Source organism: Linepithema humile, chromosome 2 (assembly GCF_040581485.1).
Source record: "Linepithema humile isolate Giens D197 chromosome 2, Lhum_UNIL_v1.0, whole genome shotgun sequence".
In the NCBI taxonomy this organism is placed as follows: Eukaryota; Metazoa; Arthropoda; class Insecta; order Hymenoptera; family Formicidae; genus Linepithema; species Linepithema humile.
The window spans coordinates 20,049,732-20,076,929 of record NC_090129.1 but is presented as its reverse complement, the minus strand read 5'-3'; the positions used below and the strand labels follow the sequence as shown (position 1 = coordinate 20,076,929).

General features: G+C 39.2%; 1 protein-coding gene across 11 annotated transcripts in view; it reads right to left on the bottom strand.

The window, feature by feature from the left end:
* Positions 1-27,198, bottom strand: part of sm (smooth) — a 176,714-nt gene that overhangs the window by 95,032 nt on the left and 54,484 nt on the right. For all 11 annotated transcript variants that reach the window (XM_067348595.1, XM_067348597.1, XM_067348600.1 and 8 more), the window contains exons 4-5: positions 25,935-26,020; positions 24,391-24,487 (exon numbers count right to left, since the gene is read on the bottom strand). In XM_067348595.1, the coding sequence (XP_067204696.1) occupies positions 24,391-24,487; positions 25,935-26,020 (183 nt within the window). The remainder of the gene's footprint in view (positions 1-24,390; positions 24,488-25,934; positions 26,021-27,198) is intronic.

The following is a 27,198-nucleotide window of genomic DNA, read 5'->3' as shown; positions in this document are numbered from 1 at the left end:
CCGTGATTGCTCAATAAAGATTTAATTAGCTGATTGTGTCCAGAAAATATTTTCCGCGACGTCGACAACTTTAAGTACACAATTACGAGCGATTATTCGTGATCGAGACAAATTGATTTGACTGCTGAACAGCACGAGATTTGTATTAAATAATTACAAATTTTTACACGTCCCAAGAATATTTAATTGAAAGAAATTTGATATTATTTTGTTTGTCGTTCTAAAGTAGTATGATTCTGTAAATATTGAAGTGACACAAACAAAATTTATCTTATCTCTACATTCGGATTTGCATTTGTCTCGTTCATATAAAAGAAAATTCAAGTACAAAGATTAACGTTTGCTAATGCAGATAAAAATTTAAATTATGTTGTATGAGTAACAAAAAAAAGAGATTTATTTTTCAAATTTATTACGACTTTTAGATAAAGAATAAAATTTTATTCATATGCGGTAGATATCTCTGATAGCTCAGAATTTTTTTCTATATTTGACATTACTCCAATTACGTTGGAGGCTACACGGTATTGGATAGTAAAGTGCTCTTCAATTCATATTACAAAGGTGCAGCTCAAACAAATGCCACCCACGTGCTCAGAATCTATCGAAACGTTCCTCCTTCTACCTCTTCTGGCAGAGTTATAAAGCCGCCACTTCTTTCATATAAACATAGTGGATGGTGTGGGACAACCCACGGAAAGATGGAGATGGAGAACCGAGAGAGTTATGGGTCGTTAACAAATTTTAGTGATCTGTGAACGTTTTCAGCCAGCATGTGCCTGTGCACGCGACGATATTGATATATTCGGCGATTTTGTTGATATATCGAGAACTCTATATTTTGTCGCGAAACAAACCTTTTCAGAATTTCAAAATTAACAATAACAATAACAATTAAAAGATGACAAAGAATACATAAAATTCAATTAAATGTTCAAATTTCTCACAATTTCCTTAAATTATTCATGACTGATCGTTAAATATTTTACGACACTTTAGATAAATTACTACAATTGAATAATAAAAAATCGAGAACTATGAAAACGTTAATAATTTTAAAAAGAATAGCTCAAAGAATTTTTATGAGTTTCTTTATTATTGCGTATCTTTTATGACTTCTTATTTCATTCTAATAGCTCATCTTTTAGAAACAAAGTATTAGTGAGAAAAATATAAAAGAGCAATTGTAGATATAAATTGTGTTTTATCTATTGAAAAGATATTTGTCAAGCTCGACGTCAACAATTGCGCACTCTTGTATCCTGAATGTTCTAAATTTAATGGAAAATGAAATTGTAATTTCGAAATACATATTTAGATCTTGAATAATTGATTTTAATCCTATTAGAATATTAAACCTACAATGTATATTCTATATCTACACTAGCAACGCGATATTTGAATCAAAATGTCTCTGTAACATCCACAACAAATATTACAGTATAATGAAATGTAGACAATTTTCACTTCGAAAATGTATTCTATCAAGAATGAGATAGCTGAAGTGTAAACCTTTTTAGGTAAGGATCTTTCGTCGCGAACAGTTTCTTACTCCCTTAAAGCCCGGGTGAAATATTTCAAAGAGGCACATCGGAGTTGCGATGCAACGTTTTCCGCACTAAAGCACGTTTCAGCCGCGTCGTATCGGCATGAACAGGAGTATCTATCTCGCGAGGCAATGAAATTTATTACGTCGATCTTTTCCCAGTAGTGCCACCGTGAGCACACGTGGTCTATAGAAACTAAGAGCCGAGGCACGCAATGAATCATAAAAATGCAATATAAGAAATGTTCTACGGAGGGCGCGTTATGCAACAGATATAAACGTGAACCATTTTTTCAGTTACCGCAAAGTTTAGGTTTCACGACGACGTCGCGAGGCCGGAAATTAACGGCGCGGAAAATTATTCCGCGCTTATTATTCCAAAATATCGTTCCGCGACGCTACCGTATCGCGATTTAACAGTGGACATTAATTGCGACGGAATCAATCGGAAATTGAAACGCGGCGTGTTCCAGCGACGCGATGGGAATCATTTATAATTGCGCTACACCGTATTTATTTATGGGCCATGTCGCGGTGGGCGCAGTTTGGACTTTTCATGCGTCCCGCGTCGCCCCTTAAATCGAGAAATTAACGACGTTGACATTTATTAACGTAATACCGTTACGCTAACGTCGCGCTTATCCGCATAACTTGCGATGCATTTTTATCACCTTCTATATGAATACTGCAATATTATGTACACGGCTCTAAAAACAACATAATTTCTCTCCGCGGATTTAAATTTAAGAAAAACACGTTGTTGTTCCATTGTTGAAAAATTAAAATTACAGATTTTCAATTTCGATTATAAACTTCCGAATGGTAATCAATCTCGATCGGACTTCGACGGACATTCGGCTTTTCACGAAACTATCTTCTCGCCAGCGGCGAACCGCGATCGGAACGACGTCTTTGACAACTTTGACAGCGCGGCAGTTTGCTAATGAAAATCGCCAGGTACCTACGGGACCGCCGCCGCTGAGGAAATTAATTATCCGACGCGGCACCGATAGGAATCGACAACCGAATCTTCGTTAGCACTATTGTGATTGCTATGTGGGTTAATCGCTTCGCGAGCTCGCAATGCCGCCCTCCGACGTCGTCCATCGCAAGCGGCGAAAATTTCGGCCACTAGTTGCTGGCGAAATCCAATTCGCGTCCGCCTGTCACGTCGGCACAGTCGGCCGGTCGTCGTGATCTTTTTTTTGCTCGCTCCGACGTGACGAGTTTCACGCGTTCGGCCGCTGGTGGGCCGTTCGGTTTCGGGCACTTCAGCCCCTCTGGACTTTTGCCGCGAGATCGCAGGACAGGACCGGCCAATAAAATCGCTTTGTACTCTCAATGGGACCATACGACCCCGATTCATCCGACGGCGCGGCGCGGTCGATCCGGTTCCGTCAAATTGACTTTACGAACGGTCTCCGGGCGTATACTACTTTGAATTGTCCGACGAATCCCACCTGGAAACGAACGTTCCACCTGCCTACCACGCGTTGGTCCCGATAATTGCGTTTCTCGTTTGTTCGAGCTAACATTCGGACGGCAATAAAAACTGTTTGACACCGCCGGCGGAATGTGTGCCAATCCCACGCGACGAATATTGCCCGTTGATCAACCAAATTGCCACTACAATCAGCTGCCGTCATATTTTTACTCTGTCGAAGCGTCTGTTTTATTTCGAATAAATAATAGTTTCAATCTCGATTGGATTAATCGCGTCCAAAACAAAAATATCGAATTAAAATATAATAGTCTCAATATTTTTTTAATCGCGACGTGTAATGCAATCTACACTTTTGAAAGTTAAATGATGTACTTATACTTTGTGTGTCAATCTTATTTAATATCTGCTTGTTAAACAGATATTTTTACTTAACACATATTTTCCTTCATCAATCTCGCGGTAATAAATTGCAATTTCTTTGATATCATTCTTGAAAGTGATTTTCAATTACTTCGAAATTGAGCGTCTAGGAGCAACACTCACCAAGTTCACACCAAAGTTCGCGCGCTTGTCGGTCAGAGATCATAATGATAAGTACCAGAATGCTACATAACAGAATAAATACTTGAAGCGGGCTAAAATGAGTTCTCGCGATGGAGTTCGCTGAAGGATGCCCCAAGGGATCGAACGCGGAAGCCCGCTCACCCACGGAAATCTTCGCGATAGGAGCGGGGCTTTCACTTCCCTCGCTGCCCACCTTGTCGCTCTATCGCCGGGAGAGAAATTCGTTATCGTGCAACTCGACGTCGACCAAGGGCGTGTCTAATGCCACCGTGCATCGATCCGAGAAGAGAGAGCGAGATTGTTTTCCACCGATTCTTACGTAATGCGACTCCACCCTCTCCGACTAGCGCAGCACGACCGATTTGCATGCCTGCACAATACGCCCGGCCACCGATTTTCACAGAAACGCACGCAATTAGAAGACTTCACGATTCAGCGATTTATCGAAAAGAGATATCCAATGTTTTTTCTCGAATGGACTGACAATTCTATTTAGAGAGCGAAATAAGAACACTGCGAACATTGACGACACCGCTTTATTTTACTAATTACTTGTCAGAAGCATTTCTATTTCTTTCCGCAGCAGAATATCGCTCTTTTCAATAATCGATTCAAGTTATATGCTAAAGCACGAGATTCGCAAAAAAGACTGCGTGTTCTCACGTAAATTTCTCATCAAATATTAACTTCGAAGATTAATGTTTTTGAGTAGTGGAAACATTTTAAATGTCTGTTTGACAAACAGTTATACAAAAATTTTAAATTTTTCTCTTAGTTTCTTCGCATCTAAAATCATAAACAATATACATTTTTCTTACGGTGTGTTGACAACCTTTCTAAATATAATTTATAGCACATGTTCTGTATCAAATATTTGCAAGTTGACATATCCAGTGTTTTTTTATTAACTAATTTAACTACATTATTATATCAATATTTTGAAACGAGAATTGACGTCATGTTTTTGCTGAAAATAAAAACAAGAGAATATTCTTGCAATATATATTTATCTCCAAACCGCAGAATGACATTGATCAATAATTTCAGGCTATCGAAATAACGCGTATAATAAATGCGTTCCGGCGGCGAATTAAATCAAAGTGCCTCCGCTTGAAAAACACGTCGATCATCTGCGCGCGGAATCTACAGCGAAGAACCAATCAGCACCAATAGTGCGAAAATCGTTCGATGGATGTAGGTCAATCTGAAAATAGCGAAATCCGTCGATGAGGTCCATTGTCGTGCCGATTAACACGCCAACGACCGTTCCGTGTTCGACGATCTCAAACTACTTTGCTCACGCCGCATCGCGAACTTTCTTCCCTCCGTAATACCGCCCCGAGCGAAGAGCGGAAGATTTCGCCGCTGTGTTCGGAAAGCTTGTCAACTAATCCCGCGACCGTAAAATGTGAAAAAAGAAAACCCTTGTACCGGAAAACCAATGAGAATGATAAAACTTTATCTCGTTTTTTTTCCTTTTACAGGAAGTAACGGCGTACGTAGAATTAAGCAGTAACTTGTGTTTTCCAGGCGACACTCGTTTCACTGGCTTACTTCTTGTTTAATAGCGGCGACCGTTTTTATTAACACAAGAATATCGAATGGCATTGTCCCTTTTTTTCAATTACTTTCACTCGCGTTAATTGTGTTTACGTTTCTCTCGCGTTTACGGAGCAATTTCAGTCACGACTCGCTTGCTCGCCGCATGAATGATGGCAAGATAAGAGGCACTACTTATGTAGCCCACATATCGATATTATTAAGTATCGATATCAACGATCGCTAATAATTTTCAATAATATCCATATTTATTTTCAATTAAAAAATAAACAGAAAAAGAATTAAGCGCATACGTAAAAGATATTACAAAGCAATGTAGAAGAATGCTACAGAAACGATTTTATTTTTAATAATTTTTGTGGCCGATAATGATCTAAGGTTTAGAATGTATCCTTCTCGCATTTCGCAACGAATTTACAACACGCGCTAGAGATCGTTCTGAACCGTTAATTAACACAGCGGCTGATTCGCATCAAGAGTAAGCAGTGTATCCGTCGTAAGTATCACGAATTAATCGGTGGCAAATGAAGTGTATAAGATTGGCCGCGCGTCGGGCCGACTCTGTCTCTGTCATATCAACGTCACGTGTCTGAAATACTCCGTCTATATCCGTCACCGCCCGACACCAAGCGGCTCGCATCAACTTATAACAGCGGTCGCGCTTACGCACATACGCGCGTACACCGTCAGGGCTGTGTCTTGATCCGCGGAATACGAAAAACCGTTTGCGCAAACATCAATTAAAGTTGACCGAGGTTTAATTAAGGATTCTCCGAAGGCTTTTTCCCAAGGCAGAAATAAGTTGATTAAACTTGAATTAACTTTGACTAATACTTATGAGAAGGAACGATCCTTAAAGCTAAATTTTTGTCGCAGCAGAAGTTTCTCAGCAGGAAATTTCATCTTTGCTATCTTTTTTTCTTTTTTTTTTCATTTGGCTTGAATTTAATCACATTTGAAGCTCGCAATTGCATCGATCATATTGCCTTGTAGAAACCCAAGTGACTTAAGACGGACCTGTGCGCCGCCAGTGCACTGACTACTGTGTGGGTGGATGGAGGAACGGTACACGCGGGGAGTCCTGCTATTAGGTTGAGATGCACCAGAATTCCCGTTATTAATTCCGTACCGGAATCTCCCGTTACTATAAATAACGAATTCTTCAAACCTCAGATGCACGACCTCGCACGACCTGGCGAGTTGAATAGATAACGCCGCTCGACATAGAACAGTCAATAACGGTCGCAAACAAAAAGACAGATAAATATAAGATGAAATTTTAGATTTCGTCGTACCTTCAGCGAGCAAAATTCCGAGCGCGCAATTTTCTCGTGAAAAATTATTTTTAAAACTTTCTGCAAAAATAAAATTGTCCCGCGTGTGAGATGTTATGTTGTAGAAAATATAAGAAGCTAGAATTTATATTTTCGACGTGAGATCTTCGCGTAACGATCTTGAATGTTATCAGCTGCAGATTACGATCAAAAAAGAAAATTCTCGTAAACACGATATATGTTTTATTCCGGTCACACGCCATTCTGCCCTACGTGACTATACTATACGTAAACCACTGAACAGCCAGAAAAGACACAGAATTTCATCGCGATGATGGCGCGACTCCTCGAATCGATGCAATCTTCCTTGCGGATTTCTTACGTAACGGGATTTCTCGGACAGTCGAATGGAGAAAAGGTCGCAGGGTTCAATGGGATGTTTCAAGTGAATGGAGATTAAAGAGTGATGCCGGACCAGCGCGATTCCTCGAGGAACCTTTTAGAGAGAGAAAGAGTATCGAAGGCAATTCGTCACACGATTCTAAACTTTTTCCAAAGTATTTTTACCGCCCACTTCAGACGATCGCAATCACCCACAAGATTAACAATCACGATTACAAACTTCCGAATTAAACTCCGATAGAGAGGCTATTGAACCAGAAATGAAGTGAGCGTGTAAAATTGTATCTTATCGACGAAGATATCATGTGCTAGAAGTTTACAGAAATTTTGATAGAAAAATATGTGTAATGTTAAATTCTAAAAAATATATGTGCAAGCATTATAAATATATTTTACTTTCTCATTAATAAATAATCTGTAACGCAATTCAAAATTAACGCATAAAAACTACAAGCAACAATCACGAGAAAAATGTATGTGTTACTTCTAAATTGCATCTTGTGACGTATAAAAATAATTAGCTTTGAGATCTTATGTTTGAAAAAATTATACCGATGCGTCGAAAAGTCAAAAGTCATAAATCGAGATGGCGGAGTAACAGTGTCCGAAACTCGGAGCACATGGCGCGATCGTAAAATCTGTCAGGGCAACTGCATCGAAAACCAGTTCGGAGTTCAGAAACATCTATACCCACTCTCGCAGAATTTAGGGAAACTCGATATCGCCTGGTCGGATCACTCGGCTCGTACCGAAACGCTATCGAAGACCTTTCGCGGAAGTAAAAGAAAATTACATTTCCCGTGTATTGAAAGCAAACGGTCCCGCAATTTAATTCGTGAAAGGGGAGCTGTGAATGCAGCCGATGTTCGAGCATCATAATACCGCAGTGCACTCGATGACGATTCCAGTGCAAACTATTTTCGTCGATTCCGCTTAGAAATAAAATGACATTTGAGGCAGAAAGTACAAGATGAGATGAGAATATTCATATCACCGCGAAGACACTCTCTACTTTTAACTTTCAGCTCTCAACTCTTATCGCCGAATGTTCAATCCTGGTATTTCAATGCGCAATTCTCAACTCTGAATCCTCAAAAACTCGCGAATACTCGACTCTTTTAACTTCTTTTTTCAATTCTCAAGAGATTTAACTCTTCACGTAATTCTTTTGTTTTACTTCAGGTTCGACGCTGATACTTCAAATTCGCAATTTACATCGTGTACAAACAAATGTAACTAATAATATCGTAATTTCGCAAATAATAACAGCAGACATAAATTAAGGAGCCGCGGTATCATGCGGATGGGCAAAGGCAACTGTAACTGACGACTAACAGAGACGTAGAGTGGAAGGAGTACATGGCCGGTGTTGCATAATGCCGAGGGAACAAGCGGCGCAGGCCCATTCGTTATTTCAATTGCCTGACGTCAATCCTGTCAGGAGCACGTGCAACTTCCGCGAGCGGCGGATACGGCGGTTTCAAGCGGCGCTGCGAGTTTCGGAAACGAGTAAAATCAACGGACGTAAAATCGTCGGAAAATCCCGGAAGCACACGTGAGTGTCAATCGTCAATGCTCGGGCTCGGTTAAGCTCATTATCTGAGATACCTGTTCGCTCTGTGTTCGGCATTAATAAAGTTCCGGACACGCGAGAGAGCAATGCCACGGCGGGGAATTGGATACCGCTGGGACGCGGACGGAACATGTTCCGCCTTGCGGTGGTGTACCGGATTATCTCCTCTCTCTCTCCGAATTACAGCGGCGGAATTATCATCGCGGATGCCGAAATTATTACGCTCCTTGATCATGTCAATATTGCTGACAATAGGAACAATTTGCGTGCTTATTAGCAAATCGAATCTTTAATATTAAATAAGAGAATAACGACGTTAAATTTTTCTATCTCTCAAACGTGTAATAAAAATTGCGTTTCTCAAGTTTCACAGGCTTCTGATAAAATTATAATTAATAAAATATGTACAGAAAATCATAATAATCAAAATGTTTGTTCTTAATACAAGTAAACAAAGAAAGTTTAGCAAAAACATCTAACGTTCATCTCAAAACTCACATTTTGATTTTATAATTTATCAGAACCTATAACACAATACTTTTGTAAAATTATATCTTCTTCGATAATTGTATTTTGACTATTCGCGAAATGTGTATAAAATAAATAAAAAACAAATTATACAATTCCTGCAGCGCAAAAGTTAGAATAAATTGCCTTAAAATTAATATGTCGAATTCAATGCCTCCCGTCCGTCGTTATCGTCGACCGACATTGCTCAATGCAACGCAATGATTATTTTCGACCACGCGAGCGAGGCAGCGTAGCCATTTCGCTAATGGCTCATGTGTACACACACGAGCAAACGAGTAAAAAAGGTCACGTGTCACGCAATTAGAGCGGATGATTTCGCATTGTTATCGTAACTGCACGCGTTACGTTCAGAAAATGCTGGAAATTTCCACGTCGCCGTTAAAGTAATGCATTTCACTTATCGGTAACAATGTGTAATGCGCTTCATTAAAATTTTCACACTGCACTCTTCCCGTTTACCGTACAAATGCACCGGCGAGAGCTCGGCGTCGCACTCACCGCGCGATCAAGTCAGTCAACGAAAGCACAATCGTGTCGCTCGATTTGCTTCCCTGATGCGTCCCGAAGTGCCGCGCCGCAAAGCGGTGCATCACAGGCACGCTATCGACGCAGTTCTTTCCGGACCAGTTCACGCGGTGCATTTGCAGTAATGCGTGTGCATCCGAAAGACGCACTTGTGACATTTCATCGATAACGCGAGAATTTTCTTCAAAGTCTCATCGCGATTATAGTCACCTAAAAGACGGAAAGACTGTGCTTATGTAGCATCCGTTATAGCGTAGTCGTTTATTTTAGATAGCGTCTACTAGCATAGTCGTTTACGGTAATGGATTGACCCACGCCCCGTTTTAATCCGTGATGAAGTTGCCGGGTGATCGATCAATTATCTTCTAGCGGCGAACGCTTGACGATCGAGCGATTAAGAAGCGCATCAACATCGCATCTTCATGGTACACTGATGCATATTCGTCAGCTAGACGATCTTTCGGCAAGAAGACTTTAATGACTTTAACAGTGACTCGACGCGCGCGTAATTACTTTACTTCAAGATAATTTTGATGAATTTACTTAAATTTCATTTAATAAGTTAAATTATATTCTTCAGCCGTTAGATGTTCAATAAAAGTATGTCATAATTCCATCTCTTAATAAAATAAGATAATTACAGGTTCACTCGAACTGGAGAAATGGCAATACCACAGTTCTCCGTAAAGAATAGCTCGAAGAGCACGAGAAAGGAACAACTCAATTTATAACAAATTGCTTCTAAGATATCATTATCGTGTCATAACGCAATTGTCAACGATAAGACTGCGAAAATAAGTGAAAAAATCGCGGAATACGTCAGCAAATCTCTTCCCGCCCTCATGTCTGGCTTCTTTACGCTAACAAGACCTCGCGATTTTAAATTCGCGAAGAGAGATGTTTCCATGCCGAGCACGTCATTCTTGAACGTAGTTTCTGAACGAAACAGGAGCGTCGTCTCCGTCGTCTCAGTCTCAACACACGCGAGCGAAATCCCTTCGACTGTCTGAGCACACACGCGACATATAATCGGGACACACGCTCGGTACGTGCACAGTTGACGGAGCGAACCCACAAGCCTAGCGTGCTGCGGTGATTCAGGGCGGACTTTTGCGCGGCGCGCCAGGAGGGACAAAAGTACAAAGCCACGTGCCGGGAATGAAAGAAGCGGAAACGCGCCGCTTCCACCGCGGAAGACCCGAAGACCGCGCGACCGTGATTTGACGTCTCGCGCGACGGGACTCTTTAATTCCGCGATAATCTTCAGCCGGTGTATTGTCGTTCATTCGGAAACAGACGCCATGACGCACGGAATTAATGAGGGTCTCGCCTTTTGTTAATACTGCGCGGTATTAATGATATAACCGACACTTCGATTCGCCGAGAATGATTCTGATATTTTATGTTAGAGATTTCTGCGAAAATTAATTGAAGTCTCCTCGGTAGCGTTAATTATAGAAATTATTGCAATTTGGTAAAAGCGCAACATTGTGCGCCAATTACTGCAATAATTAAATTATTATAATTGTTGTTTCGAATAGTACAATATAAACGACATTAACGAACTGACACGAAAGTATTCGTTATTCGTATAATTGCATTCTCGTCATTTTGACTAAGAACGATCACCAATTGAAGATTCAGCGGATAAACAGATTGCTAATAATTTCGGGACAACTAAACAGCCGCTAAAGAGCCGCGTGCCAGTTTACAACAATCCACTGTAAATAGTGTTTGGACGACACGAGAGCGGCATTGAATTTCAATCACTGTGATTTCTTTGAGTGACGTTTTCCTGGAATTGCGACGCTCGTTGCAGGGCAACAGGTATTTAAATTAACCTGCTGCCTGTCGGCGAAACGGACGGCGTTCGCGAGAGTGCCAGAAGAAAAGTAACGTGAAGAACGACTCGGGACGACAAACGGCAGACGACGGAGGACGCGCAGGCACTCTCTCGATTGGCGATCGATACATACGTGACCGGTTTCTGAAGAGCGACGCGAAACGACGCTCCCTCTCTCCCTCTATCTCTCTTTCTCCCTCCCTGCAACGCTCATGGCTACCATATTGTATTCTAGGCGGGTCGCGTTGATTCGGTCAAACTGTGGCGACGTGCTGTAGAATAAACTCGCGGATTCGTCTATTGTTCGTAATTATATTTGTAGTTCCGATAATTGAACTAAATATCGCGTACGTTTGATTGGAGCGGGATAGTTTACAGGGAACTGCAGTTCGAAAACTCGCTTTTTCTGTAAAATTACATTTACATTCAAAACGAAAGACTCTCAGTAAAGTAAATTTTATATAGTGGAATGCAGGGAGTTAATCAAAATAAAAAATATTTTCATAAATCGCAATTAAATAAGTGAAACTATTTTTAAATTGGCAAATTCTTTAATTATGATCATAATTCTGCATTTATAATAACTGATTGCAAAAATTTATCGCACCTATCGATTTGTGAACATTGCCTAATTCAATTCACCACAACTAATCCGTTTTGCTTTTATAATAATTTGCATAACAAATTTATGGCCCTCTTTTTAAGGTAGAAAATCTTCACAAAGTCGCTGATATTACAACGAGAAAGCCGTGAATTTAATAGGAGCGCGTTGGCTGAAAACTTTAAAGTTACTCACGGGCGCGTTACACATCTTTCTAGCGCGAGACCTGTAGAACGGTAGACTTTAATTACAGTATGTTATTAGTCTTCCGCATCTGTGAATAAATCCGTAATATCGAGATGCAAAGAACTCCAAGTTTGTCGATTTATGGACACGCCAAGTCCCGAAAAAGACCTGGCAATCGGAAAAGTGGAGCAGACGCATATATATCGAAAATACATTGTCCGGAAATGTCGCTCTTCGGAAATATTATATCGAGGATCGAAAGCGGAAAAATCGCGCGCAGTGGTCGAAATCGGAAAAATAGACATCCTGAAAATGCATTATTCATGAATTTACACATATCTTCATTCCTCTTGTATTCCTGCATATATATTTTTTTCCAGAGATTACTCTATTCCTCTCATATCGTGATTGTGATTTTTCGATACTCCGACGAGCCGTCATATACTGCGAACAAGCATGTTTCCGGATAATGAACGGAGCAATAAATTTTCAGAGCGCGGATAAAATAATCGCGTAAAATATATATGTAATAAAATATCCGTACATTCTTATACTACAACAATTTTATTGAAACGCTCATATAAATGAAAGTATAAAATACTTCGCCGGAATCGCGATACAAAACTGTATATTTTGTTCGAATTGCAACTGTTTCTTTGAAGATGTTATCTTAAGACATTTCTCACGATAGCTTTCTCCCCAGAATGTTCTTGGTGGAATTTCTTCCGTCCGTCGATTCCGCTGCGATCCGAAATTACGCATGGTTGACCTGAGCTGCGATTGATGGTACTAATTTCGTCGTATACGGAATATATTATTTTCGCGGAATAGTTCGTCCTCTCGCAAACGGCCTCCTCTCCCGACGGCGAGCGTCATAAATTAAAATTGGTATTCGCAGAACGCGAAAATTAAACCACTCCGCGATCCACGCGCTGCATTCTAAAAAAAAGTCAGTATTGCGATCGACGAGGGAAATATCGAGAGAAATGATGAAACATTCTTTACCTCCCACGCGCGCGCGAAATGAAATTATTATTTTCCTATCTGCGCTTCCATGTGGAATAAATCAAATGAGTCCCTGCTATATAAAACGATTCTTTCGCTCATATATTCTGGTAGTATTAATTGAATTATTATATGACATGCAATTCAAATCATATTGAAACAGATGCGTATACATTAAGTTGTCGGAAAAATTTCTCTCGTACTAAAAATTTTGAAGTAATTTACTCTGACGTAATTAAATATAACAAAATATATACGGCACTTACACATTCATATTGCATAACATAATTAAAATTAATATTCACGGAATGTGAAAATTAAATCACTTCGCGATCAGCGCCGCACTCTAAAAAAAAGTCAGTATCAAAAATATTAAAACAAATAATTTTTCAAATAATTTAAAATTGCGTAGATGTCAGTAATGGAAGTCACATCAACATCGTATTATATTAATTTATTTTAAAATAAACACGAAATTATTACCAATTAATATTAGTAATTTAAATTTAACGATATCATATTTGTGTTTATTAAAGTTAATTGCAACTCACGAAAATCCAATCATTTTTGCGAATGACTTTATTAGTTATTTGTAAAATATTTCCGCGAACTTAGTGCAAACGATATTTACACGGCGTTTCACGTTAGTCGCCCAACTCGCGCGAAACTCAGTGGGCTATGTGGGACGCCCATGAAAGGAAACTCGCGGGAAAACGAGCTCGTAAAATCTTGCGAGGTAGCTTTAAAGAGCGCGCGTTCACGCGAGCCCATAAATTACGCCGCGCGAGCCGCGCGTTAAGGACGTTCGAGAGAAACTCACGATGATTTTAATCGCCATTGCTACGAGCGCGTAGATTATACACGTTCGCGATTAAAAGGCGGAACGGCCGCGATAAAATATTTACAAGAACCGGAACGGCGTCGGATTTCGCGCGCGCCGGATAGAGATCGGCGCGAATATTGTGTACCGAAAATATGAGACGCGACACGAACCATCTATCTTTCCTGGTAGATATTACCAAGCTGTCTATCCGCGTGGCGGGGAAGCATTTTTCCTCGGCTTTGTGAGCGTTCTGCAATGCGTCGCGGCGCAAAGTAAAGCGCCACAATAATTCTCCGCCCGACTGCCCTCGGTACGCCTTCTTATCTGCTTTGTAAGATAAATGTATTGGATTTGTCGTAGCATTATCTACGAGCACAGTCGTGAGAATTATGACAGATAATAACGAAGTGAGATGTGATTTCTTGATTAAGGTAAACCGACCGACCCTTTCATTTACCCGAGTTTCACGAGTGGGATGTATGCGAGATAGAATATTTTTTTCCGCAGCGCTTAATATCATGTTAGAAAATGAGACAGCGTTGACATTGTCGATTGTGTATTGCAAACTCAACGTAATTATCAGTTATATATTTAATAAAAATTTGGAAAATATTCGCAAGAGTTCGTTATTCTAAAGATTTAAGAAGTGTCTACAGCTTCATAATTTCAAAGTAAAACTGTGAAGCATATTTATAATATAACATAGCTTCCCTCATTTCTTCGTATTTTCTTCGGACACTTCCCACGTGAAAGCGCCGTTTTATCAAGGATATAGCCGCCATCCATCCTTTTCAGTGAAACAACTCGTCGGTCGACATTTTCGAGAAAAGAAAATCGTTGTCCGCAAAGTAGGAGCGGAAATCACATACTGGGATTGCAAACATTTACTCAAAGAGTTTGACCTCAGCGATGTCTTTCTTGCACTTTAATTTTTCGACGAAATTATTATTTTTCTTCACTCAAGCGACGCTTTCCACGCAGTATTTTCCTTTTAATATTTATTTATCATGTTTGCTCGTCAAATTAGCATCTATGCAACATTCAGCATAACAAGGCACGTGCACTGCATCCCCGTGTTTGACATACATTTTCACGATAAATAAACGCAACAGATAGAATTGCTAAAGTATCGCTAATAACGCAATAAAGTGGAAAACATTGAAAATTCAACTGTTGTGTCTGCGTTGAAAATATATTTTCACCAAACACGCGGCATAATGATCACGAAACGGAAGTGCGAAGAAAAATTTAATTATCGCCGTGTCTGCTTTGCGCGTATTGGACTCTGGTATTAACCATTCACTTTTTATTATGCGTAACGCTCGTCACGCTCGGACGAGCGTTTGCAATCGTCCCGCGTTAATTTGTCCGTTGATATCGCTGCAAAACGCTCGGTTCCGAAGCCACGGAAACCATAAACGTGTAACCCGCAATCGATACTGCCGTAGATGCGAAATAATGTGTAATAATAGTGCTAAAACCTGATTAAATCCGGCAATCCTATGGTTGGAAATGAGAATATTAAATTTTCGAAAATAGAAAAAAATTGGAATTTAATTAAGATTCGTAATTAAATGGTAAACAAGTATTACAAAATTTTTCATTAATGTTTTGTGTAATGTTATTGCATCCATTTATTTACGGCTGTTTTAATGCTGCATTTATATATGTATTTTAATTATGCTTTGAAGCTGTAAGACGTTTGAATGTTTCATCGGCTGAATATTTTATACGAGCAGCAGTTCTCAACGATTAAGTACAGCAGTGGAAAAAGCATTTTTAATAAAACAGATATTAAAATGTCTTACGACAGAATCATCAAAACTTTCTTCACATAAAGATTAAAAAGTTATAAAAAAGTTATAAAAAAAGATCGAAAAAGTTATAAAAAAAAATCGAAAAGTCCAAGCGAAGACAAGAGAACGAAGAATAAAAATAAATTTTCATCTCGCACAGCGTGTTGTTCAAAGCAACATGCATTATTTTCGTAAACAGGTCATAAAAATTAATTAACTGAAGACCCGATGCCCGAATACAATTGCAATAAACGCCGCCAGCTGTTGTGGCGGGCTTTAATCAACGCAGATAATTAATCCTACGCGAATTGCAGGCGGGACGCGTCGACTACATGGACAGCTTTAATTGGGCCGAGGGATCATCGAACGATTCCTCGCGCTTGGCAAGCTTTCGATATCAATCGAGAAGTTTCCTAATAGCGATCCGACTCGAGATGCCGCGCGCGCGCGCGCGCGGGTGAAAAGCAACCCCTATTTACGCCTCCGTCGTTATTAAAGTTTCGTAAAAAGTCCGTTATCGATTCTCTTCTCGTAACAATCGACATCCTCATTTTCACTGTTGAATTGAACGGTGTGATCTCAAAGCTTACTCGATACATCAAGGCGAATGAGCTTTCGTAGCGATCGGAATCCATTGAATATAAAATCAAACTGCGGAGAACTTTTATAATACTGTTTATAAAAGCTCCTCAAAGCGATCGGACATATAGTGACGCATATCGATTTGTAATAATTTATCGGAGTATATATTTTTAAGGAATTTACAATTTACGTATCAAGAATTTAAGAAATTTAAAAAATTCTCAAAAAAGTAATTTTTCACGTTAAAATAATAAATATTAGAAAATGATTATTTTTGTATTTAAATAACTAATAATGGAAAATAAATGTATTTATCGTTTTTAGCTTTTAGCAATGCAAAGACGTAAGAGCATGTTAATGTCAGGTTACACTAGGCACAACAAAATATAACGCACTACCGACATTCCGCCATTAATGCTCCTAGGCTTATACCTTTACATATTTATGCGGTAGAAAAGCTGCGATAGAATAGTGTAATAAAGTTGCCCGCTTAATAGTATGCTACTTTATGCAATGCAATTTTAACATTTACAATCATCGCTGGCCTTAGGCGCTTAAGTATCCTGAGATAACACCGAAATTTGGTTTTGTAATTGGTCTTTGAATTATCATAATGCACTTAATCTTACGTTATCAGCAAAGCGCGCGCAGCTACTATTTTTCAATTTCAGATATTTAACGGAACTCGGAATAGTAATAAAATTATTTAATTCATAGAAAGTGCCGTCATGCTGTTTTGAATAATTTCGCGAAATTTCTACAAACGAGTTCGGAGCTCTTCCCATTACCCAACCACAAAGCATAGAGTTTAGCAAGTGCAAATAATGTGTAGGGGCTATTTGCTAAAAGCACACATCCGCTACAGAATTTCTATTACCTTAATCATAACTAGAATTGGTGGAATTAAATACAATTTTCCCACTAGAAAATCCGTAAATTTATCTACTTACATAAATGCAACGCCCATAAAAATTTTAATTTTTGCAGCTTACATTTTCTGTTGAGCACAAATGCGAAAGAACAATAATAGATTAAGATATTCAGAAATTTCGAGGCAAATTGGTTGCCGCCAATTATCTCAACTACAAAATTGAAAACCGAGAATTATGTTTTCAAGATAAATGATAAATAAAATTCTCTCTCAAAAAAGCCAAGCTTCTTGAATTTTGAATGAGTGTCTGATTGATCTACTCCAATTCGCTATTACCAAAATAGTAAAGCGATTTCTAGATTTGTTACTTGTCGACAAGGACGATGATTGACGACGTGCGCATTTTACGAGCGGCAAATCGAAGAAGTCGAAAGACTTTTCCTCGTAGAAACTTTCGAACTTTGTACCCGCGCTTTGTATCCGCGGAAAGCTCCGAACAGTCGGACCGCTCGTTGATGCGATTTGCAATTCAATGCGAAAAGTAAGATCTGCTGGTGCAGAGAGACGCGCAGAATGGCATATGCCAGTCAGCGTTTTGGAATTTAAGCATTGATAATTCGTAACTGAATTAATCGCTGCATATTAACGAGAATACGCGCGACGTTAATACCGTGGTTATAATGTCGACTACGGAAAATCGTCGACTCGAACGGTTGGCGTTTTAGAAAGTAAGGCCTTTTCTTCTATTCTCCGGTTTTACGTTAATTTGCAATTCAAAAGTTCAGGGAAAGACGGGTAATTAACATTTCGTTTCATGAGAACGAGAATTCACGGAAAATTCTAAAATAGGAACAATATGAGGACATTTTGCATTATTAGTTCAACCGTTCTCGACATTTGATTTACAATAACAAAAGATATTTATATAGATCAGCAAAACCCATCATAATTAGTGGCGTTAATAAGCGGCATCCATTAAATTTCTGTGCAAAACATTCAATTTAGCATGCAGAAACGCATCACATCACATCACATTACGTAATGACATTTTCTACATAATTACATAACTTTACATTTATATCAGCATGTAAAATAATACAATGACTTACAAATTTGTCATTTTCATAATTCAGTAATACATATAAAATTGTAATTTTTACCTTATTGCATAATTTAGAACAAAAATCCAATATCATAAATTAAAAAATAAATAACTGAAAACAATCTCTACAGGTAAAATTTTCACTCGATTCGTTGAGTGCAACTGTTCTGCTTTTTTCCACAATTTGTTAAAGCGTTAAAAACACCCAACAAGCAAGCGGAAAACTCTTGTTACACAATTTCACGGAACTTTTGCATATTGTTCAAACAAAAAAAGTATTTGCAGCAAGTTCTATATTTCACATACGAAGACTTGAGTGTTGTAACCTGATAGATTTTAATGGCCGAATATAAACCAATAAAAGTCGCGATATAGCGATATAGTGTAGTATTACATGATCGTGATATAACATGTTACGCGTACACAGTTCCGTTCCATTAGAACACCTGTAAACCGGTACACTTCCACATCGCAATTTCAGGTAGTTATTCGCACGCAAAATGACACATGAGAAATAACAGTAATGTCTTCGGAGTAAAAGCGCGCATCTGCGTACGAGGATGGGGATAAAATGCGACGCCCCACCGTCCCATTACAAGCGCGTGTAAACGGAAAGTAGCGAATAGACATAACTCGCGATAAAACGCTGCACCGTATCACCGTATATAGTACATAACGAACGTAATGGCAAATAATTACTATAATGAAAATGGATGACTCTGCACAATTTCTAGAAAATATCACCGTACAAAACGCTTCAAAACCAGTCTCGTTAATACGTTTTTCAAATAGAATGATTCGGTAGGGCGCCATAAATTTCTAAAATCTCGTTTAAAAAAAACTAGGATCGATAGTTTCCATCCAAAAATTTAATTGCGAGAATAATACAAGCTTTTTATGTGAATATTTAATTAATATGTCGGCTACTGTGTCTTTTCCCGTGAAATAACCGAGCGGCATTCTCTCGGGTGGGAAGTGAAATGTGGGATAATCCGCGGTGTGAATAGAATGCGGCGTATGCACTCGCCGGGAAATGCAATTTCAGGATCGCAACGGTACCCTAATGCGGCCGGCCCGCTTTGCAATTCACGAAGTCGCCGAAAATTATGCGCTCTTTAAATCCTGTCGTTTTTTTTACGCAGCATTTACACGGCAATTGTTCTTATGCGCTTGTCGTCTTCTATAACGCGCGATACGTCCCGTTATTGTCCTGCTATAGACAGAAGTCTGACGCAGTAATACCGTGAGTAATTGCTAAATTTGCATTTTTCCGTTTGCGGACGGGAATCGCATCGTCATGCAAAAAGAAAGAGGAAAATAGAATTTGTGCGGCACAATCAAGAAAACCGTTTTTCTCTTGCACGTTCAGCGCATCAATGATATGCATAGCGAATGTATTTTTAAATTGAAACTTGTCTTACGTATTTTCTTCGTGCGCCTTTCGCGCACGGCTAGCGAAACCATCGCCGCGGATTTTTTACTTCGTAGCTGCGGTTCTTTTTTATTTACATCGTACGAAATACCACTCTATTTCACGCGCGCTCTTCTGTCATTAAAATGCAAAAGCGAATTTCTACTTTAGAAAGAAATCGGCCCGGTTGACGGTCAGACGAGAGATAAAAAGGAAATTGAAAATATGGTCGATTTCGAAACAGCCAGATAGTTAATGTCGGAGGTAAAAAGCTCCGAGAAAGAAAAATGGCATCCAAACAGATTATCATTTACGTAAGGTCGTCTCCAGTTTGATGAAGAAATCCTGAATTACACAGCTGGCAATCGTCCCGAAACATTCTACACAGACTCAGCACTTCGCGCGCTGTTTTTGCGCTCGTCGTCGCCTCCACTTCTTCTTTTTTGATTTTAGAAGATCTCGTAAAACACGTTAGATATGGACAGACACGTACGCTCGCGCTGCTAACATCGTTAACGTCGCTCCGATAGCGAGTAAATACTTTCAATTCCTGGCGATAGTTTCCGTCCGATAAATTCGCGCGTTCTCGAGGGCGATAAGCCAACACGTAGAGCAACTTCATCAACCTGTCAACGTTCTTTACGACGTTCGTCGCAATGAAGATCTTCTGTCGCAGTCGCGATTTGCCAGTCACGTTGCGCGCGTTCGCGCACCGGCCTTATCATCGCACCGCGAAGCACGATACGGCGACAAAGGTAGGGAATTAATTCAGTTAAAAGTTCCGGAAATAAAAGCCCGTCGTGACGCTCGACGATAACAGTAGTGGCATGACATTTAAATTAATCTGACTTCACGCTCCAACTAAAGCGGTAATTGAAAAATGCAATTGTTACGTCGTCACGACTCCTAAATAATGAATGGCTTTATCAATGTTTTCAGCTTCAGCGCGACAGCCTGGTTTATTCATTGATTCATGAACGAAAGTTTAATAATGATTCTCTGAACGCAGCACTCTCGAGAAATGAAGACGTGGGTGTTATAGAAGAAAGGGAAGCACCACGCGCTTCGTACGTTGCGAATTGCAGTGTTAGCAATACTCTCTAGTCCGCAGTGGAGAAATTTCGAAAAGAGGAAGGAAAGAACGCTTAGGCGGCGAGACAATGGGAACAATGGATGGTGCACTAACTCCGCCAATGTTTCGAGATCGGTAACAATATTCTTAGGCAAGGACAACGAATTTCAAAGGGAAAAAAACAAGCCGGAATAAAAAAAAAACACAAACAATAAACTTGCTCATTGAATGCTCAAAAAGCTAGAGAAAAAAAGCAATAAGAATAAATGACAGAGACTAACGCACAATATTTTTTTTACGGCGACTGCAAGAATAGCAATATTATTCAAGCAATATTACAGTAGTAAAAAAACAGAGGATCTCGTAAAAAGAAAAAATGAATGCTATTCTTTATAAAAAGACAGGAATATTACTTTTAAACAAGAGAACCTATTTTTCAAAACTAGAACGTTTCTATTTATAAACCCGCTTCCGGATTATGCAATCTTGTAAGACCATATGTAACCAAGTGCGACATTATTATTCCATCCACGATCGTTGTTACAGAAACCGATAGGACACGCACGCATCGAGGGATTTACAGGACGATGCGGAAGCTTGTTCAAATATTCCTCCGATGTATCCGATACGTTTGCGATACTCTCTTCGCGTGCAGACGCGAGCGCGTAGATCCATCGCATGATTCATGTGTGGCCAACGTACGCTTTCCAACAAGCACACGACCGCTATTGGCAAGCCTTTCCATTGGCAACGGGAGATAAGGGGTGGGAAAGCTCCCTGTCATAAGCTCCGCCTTGATAGACAATTTCGGCCTTGGCCGATGTGCCGGTTCGACTCTATTTTCGCTTGTCGCTCTCTAGCGCGCATGTCTCTATCGCTACTCTGGTATGCGCATATTTCCACCCCGAATTTTTGCCGACATTCCTACGATGCTCTCGCCCAAAAATTTTTGCGTCTCGAATTATTCAAGCGAGGATTGCCTTCTGTGCGATGCAAGTTAATTGAATCTAGATTGTCCAACTTAAGAATTTTTTTCCGTGAGCTCGATTTAAAATTCATTTTGTTATCACAGACTTAGCAGATGCTGCTTCACGATATTTAAATGTTCAATATTAAATGTTTAATGTTTAATATTTAAATTTAATATTTAATATTAAATGTTGTATTTAATGTTTCTTCATTAAGCAGAAATTGCATATGTAGTTTAATTACAATTAATTATTGTTTTCATCCATTTCTCTTAATCTTTCCAAAATCCGATTTAAGCAAGAATGACCAGCATTCATTAGAAAGAGATTGATTTTTAAAATACGGTCTCTCGTGAGAAAATAATATTGCTGCTTTTAAAGCGGTCGCTGATCGATTAAGTGCACTTTACGATTTCTAGTATACGTTGCGAAGGTTGCAAAAGAAGCAGCTGTGCGTGATATTCGGGCAGAAATTTACGATCATTATCGCTAATAAATATCTAACATTTTCCAATATGACCCGCACGGTCGGTGGCAAGAAAGCGATCGGAAAGGATAACGGCGAATTGAAGTAATTTCGAGTAGCTTGTTCGAGCGAGCGAAGAAATTATGTTATCGCCGATCGTTGCATTATTTCTGCTCTTCTATGATTAGATTTCGCGATGCGCAGCAGGAAACCAACCGGTATTCTAAAAATTCATAACAAAAATCCCGTGAAATTGGATGTGAAACAATGAACAACGAAAAAAGTAATGTGTAATTCTATTCACTTGAGAAAAAAAAATTAAAAACACTTTTACCAAAGTTTTAATTACAAAAATTCTATGAGAGAAAGAAAAATTCTAAATTTGATCATGAAACTTTAGAACTTCTTTTGTCGACAATACGCAAAGCGATGCAAAAAGTTTTACAAACGCAAAGTAATCTTCGTAAAAATGACACGTGGATTCCTGAGATTCGCGAGATAATTTTCATATGCTTAATGCAATCTGACGCGACGCGCGCTTATGTTTTGCACTAACGAGCGATTGTGTAGCACTGCGCTTCATTAATATTCGACTGTTCATCTTTCGCGTGTTTTCTCGAGATACAATGGCACGTCTTCGCATCAAAGAGACGCGCTTTTGTGAGGCACAAGCCATTTTTCCCCCGTGCCGTCATCGCCACGAGCTTAATGCGCTGGATACTCTTTTCAACGCCTCCATGACAAGCTGATATTACAGCGGCCGTAAAGGCAGAGACGAATGATGATTTTTCGCGATATAAAGCTAATAATTTTTGACGGCGCTTGAGCATGAGTATAAATAAGGAAGGAGATGACGGGGATATGATTCCGCTATTCATATTTTGTGAAAAATGAGGTTGCAAATTGACAGCACGATACAGTCTCTACATTATTTTTAAAAGCATGACAAATGTCTAATAAATCTTAAAAACGCGTTTGACAAAAAATTATTCGACATCACTCCGCCTTGGCAGTGAACATTTGTCCACTCAATGGCGTATTGTGTGTGTATGAAGCTTAATTCTTCTCGCGTGAAAGTTACGACAGGGGCGTGAAAGAGTGCAGCTGTTTGCCGTGTCACGCTAATGCTCGCGGTAGGTAGAATCAGATAAAAACCAGTTAATCCATCTTGTGCCACGTTCGTTGGTTACAAGCGTTAAATTACGAGATTTACGACTGCGTCGCAGGCGCATTGATTACAATAAGTTACTTAAATCGGTTATTTAAGTTTTTGCCGACTGAGATTGAATCTGTGTCGGCAAAACGCGGTAATGAAAGCTATGTAATTTCAGAAACAAGCAGCTCCATTAAGCCATCATTATCGTATGAAAGATATATGTTTCGCTCAATTATATTATAGACAAATTAATTCCAATGCTATCAAGTTTTAAATTACAGCATGTCTAACTACTCCCTCTCTGCTAAAAGATTTCTTTTAACAAAATATATTTTTTCACTAACTGTTTGCATAAAATAGCCAATCTTTCTCCGCTAATAACCTTTCACAAATTCGAAATGTATTATTTCTGACTGGAAATTTGATCGAGAGCCATCAATCGTCACGGCTCTTTTACCCTTTAACATTAAATATCTTGATGATTAAATCTCTTCATATCGCGTCAATATTATTCAATATTATTTTAATAATTACGTAACTAGGTTTGTGTCACATATTTAAATTTACACTTAACAGTATTAAACTCCGTGTTTAAATAATACTATACGCAATCAAAGGAAAATACGACAGTTCTAAAATCTGCATAATTTAATAATTTATGTCTATATCGTTTATTGTGGCTGCAACATGAGTGTATTGAAATTGGATTTATCGACGCATTGGTTATGTTAAATCGGATTTATTGGCACTAATAGAGGAAGCAACTAATTAATTGTTGTAAAATACTGAACGATATATTCTGTTCTCAGACTGTACCACCAGCATTTGCGGTATCGCTAATTGGAATTGGTAACGAGTTGCGTAAAAATGAATAGAGCGAGCAGGTTTGAATTTCCAAGTTAGCGCGACTCTCATTATACAAAATGTCTTTGCACGTCAAAGATTTAAGAACAACCTCTTTTTTTCATCGCTTTTCGAGGTCAACGAGAGTGATTTGCTTCACCGCTTCACGCAATATTTACATATTTGCATTCGCAATTTTCTCTTAAAAAAGAAGGACGATTATGTAAAGTAATTGTGTGTACTCACCTTTGCGAAGTCGATTTTCAGTGTGCAGCAACCGGAATATATGTCTGCTCCGTGTAGTGTCTCTTTTGCTCTGGTTGCTGATTCCACCGAGTCGAACGTGGTTACCAGAAAAATCAGTTAAGGATATATGATGATTCGTATAAAGAGATATTTCATAAACAATCTAAAAATTTGTATAGATTTCGATAAATTTGGCATTTGACGATAATATAATTTTTATATACGTTATTGTTTTAATTTATGTGATAAGTAATTGATAATCAAATTAACTCAATATTATAATATACATTTTGCGAGTTAAACTGCAAAAAAATTAAACAATCTCATATTTTTAGTCGCATCTCGCGACTTTGAAAATTTAAAATTATTTTGGCACGTATCGATAAGAAAATATAAGTAACAAAAACATGAAAGCAAATATGCTACAGTTATTGCACGAGTCAAATGAATCGTCAAATTACACAGCGAACGCGGCAAGACGAAGGATTCTGACAACACGGAAATTTCACGAAGTTTCACGGCAGCATCACAATGTTATTTTCCCGCAAAGTGGTCGTCGCGCAATGTAAATGGCGATAAAGCCCGGAGTGACACGAAGTTCTAACGAATTTATAGTCACGCGGGACGCGGCTCAACTATTATGCGGATTATAATAGCCAGGAATATATTCCGCCAAGGTGGAGATTTACCGAAAATACGACGCGCTTTTCTCGGCGTAAATTCAAAGCGCGTTGACCGGATTCACGAGTTCGTAGGAGCGCGGAAAAGAGTTCGTGGGGAAAAAGTCGAGCCTCTGCTACGAGCCCGAATCACCGTTATAAATCTTCATTAGGTCATAATGGCAGTGCATGTCTTGACAAAGTTTCCCCGGCTTGGGAAAGCGTGTCAGACGGAGAGTTGATCCCGCGGGCTTCGAGTTCGCCGGGGCTCGGTGTAGAAGGTGACCCTCGACTCGCGTGCTTACCGCGGCCTGTTGCCGCGAAGTTACCGCGTATATCAAATTCGCGTGAAACGCGACGGTTTGCTCGTGCAAAATCAGCCGTTTCCCGCCGGCATTGTTCACATATCGTTGGACTTAAAGACGCGTTTCTTTTACATCGATTTTTCACTTTTAAAACAAAGTGTTAACAACAAATTCTTTGATAAATTTGAAAATATTTTAAACATAATAAAATAGAAAAGATAAAATTAGATACTCAATTCAACTTGTATGATAAGAAAAGTCTGATCACGATTTTATCCACGTATCAGCAATCTCATGTTTTATATAGCTCACAAAAAAATTGACGACCCAGTTGATTCTTTCCACACAAACGCGCAATATCTGCAGTCGTAAAATAGTGTTACACTGTGCAAACAAAACATTAGCGGTATATCCGTCTTCCTTAGTGATTTATAATGGCGCGGGCGCCGTTCGCTGAATTTAAAGTGTTAATTTACGCAATTGAGATTTACACAGCACCTTCCAGAGAAGTGTTAACGTCGAAACCGCCGAATTTCGCAATGAAAGCGCCGTAAAAATAAAATGTATTGAAAAAGGATATTCGACCATGGCTTGAACGCCGTTCTTTTTGAAGATCACGATACGCTGCACCTGTCCGCTGGGCGCACTGATTGTGTGCAACACTTCCTGCAACAGAAAAGAGGAACGCACTTTAACAGATGTAGAGGAGGATATTTTAGAACGGCGTTTCCGCACTTTGTTGATTTAGGTGATGGCGCATCACCTTTCAACGCATTCTCCGAAATGTGCTTGGAAACCGAGATATCCGACCGACATTAATCTTCAATTAAACATATCTCGAATTCCAGAGCGATTCAGAGGGGCTAAACTTACTTGACAAAATATTTCCTTGAGGCGCGTGTGCCTATTTTTTGTTTTTCAAAGCAATATTAAAAAAAAATTTTTTTAATTGGATTTATAATAAAGTCGGATTTATTTAGACATTATCTCCGCTCGCGATAAGTTTTATCTGAGTCTTAAGCAGCTTTTAGCTTCTTAATTAAATTCTCGTTTCCTTTTTCTTATCGCGCATAATTATAGTACAAATACAGATGGAAAATACCGCTGTATATATTCCTCACTCTAAAATCCTCTGACTAATTACTCGCTATTTAGAAATTGTTAATATCTTATCATTTAAACAGCCATCATTCTTCTTAGTCCCGTCTCTAAAACTGTCGTTAAGAGAACTGATGATAGTTCTGAAGCACTTCGTATTTCCGCTAACCTATTTCTAGCGCGTGATCGATGCACGTCGTATATCATACGCTGCAAATCGAACCAAGTTTACACGGTACGCTCTCCTGGGCATCCTGTACCACATGCACAGCGTATGCGAGACGCTCAGCGGAAGTTCAACCGTCTTCACACGATATTCGCAGTGGATCGCAAACGAGAAGTTTGCGTAGCGCAGACAGGTTGAAAGTCATGAGGTCGGGGAGCACCGCGAGACAAATCGCGAGCGAGTATTTGAATCCCATTCGCGAATGTTTTCCCGGCCAACATCGGCGACGCTACATTTCGTTTTCTCTACGAAGAAAAAGTCGGCAACTATTTCTCATTCGACGTTACGTTTCGCATATAAAGTGGCGCCGTGCACTGTGAGCGAAATTCAAATCTTCAAATTAGTAATATCCATCTGAAAGACAGATATGCATGCAAAATATAGTCGCATCGCCGCCACTGTTTATCTCAAAAATCTGAATTTATTGAAAGTTGAAAACAATTTAAAATTTATGTGGAACAGTTATGAATGTTGGATGATCAACGAGCCTAATTCAATCGGACGCGATTATATTCGTACA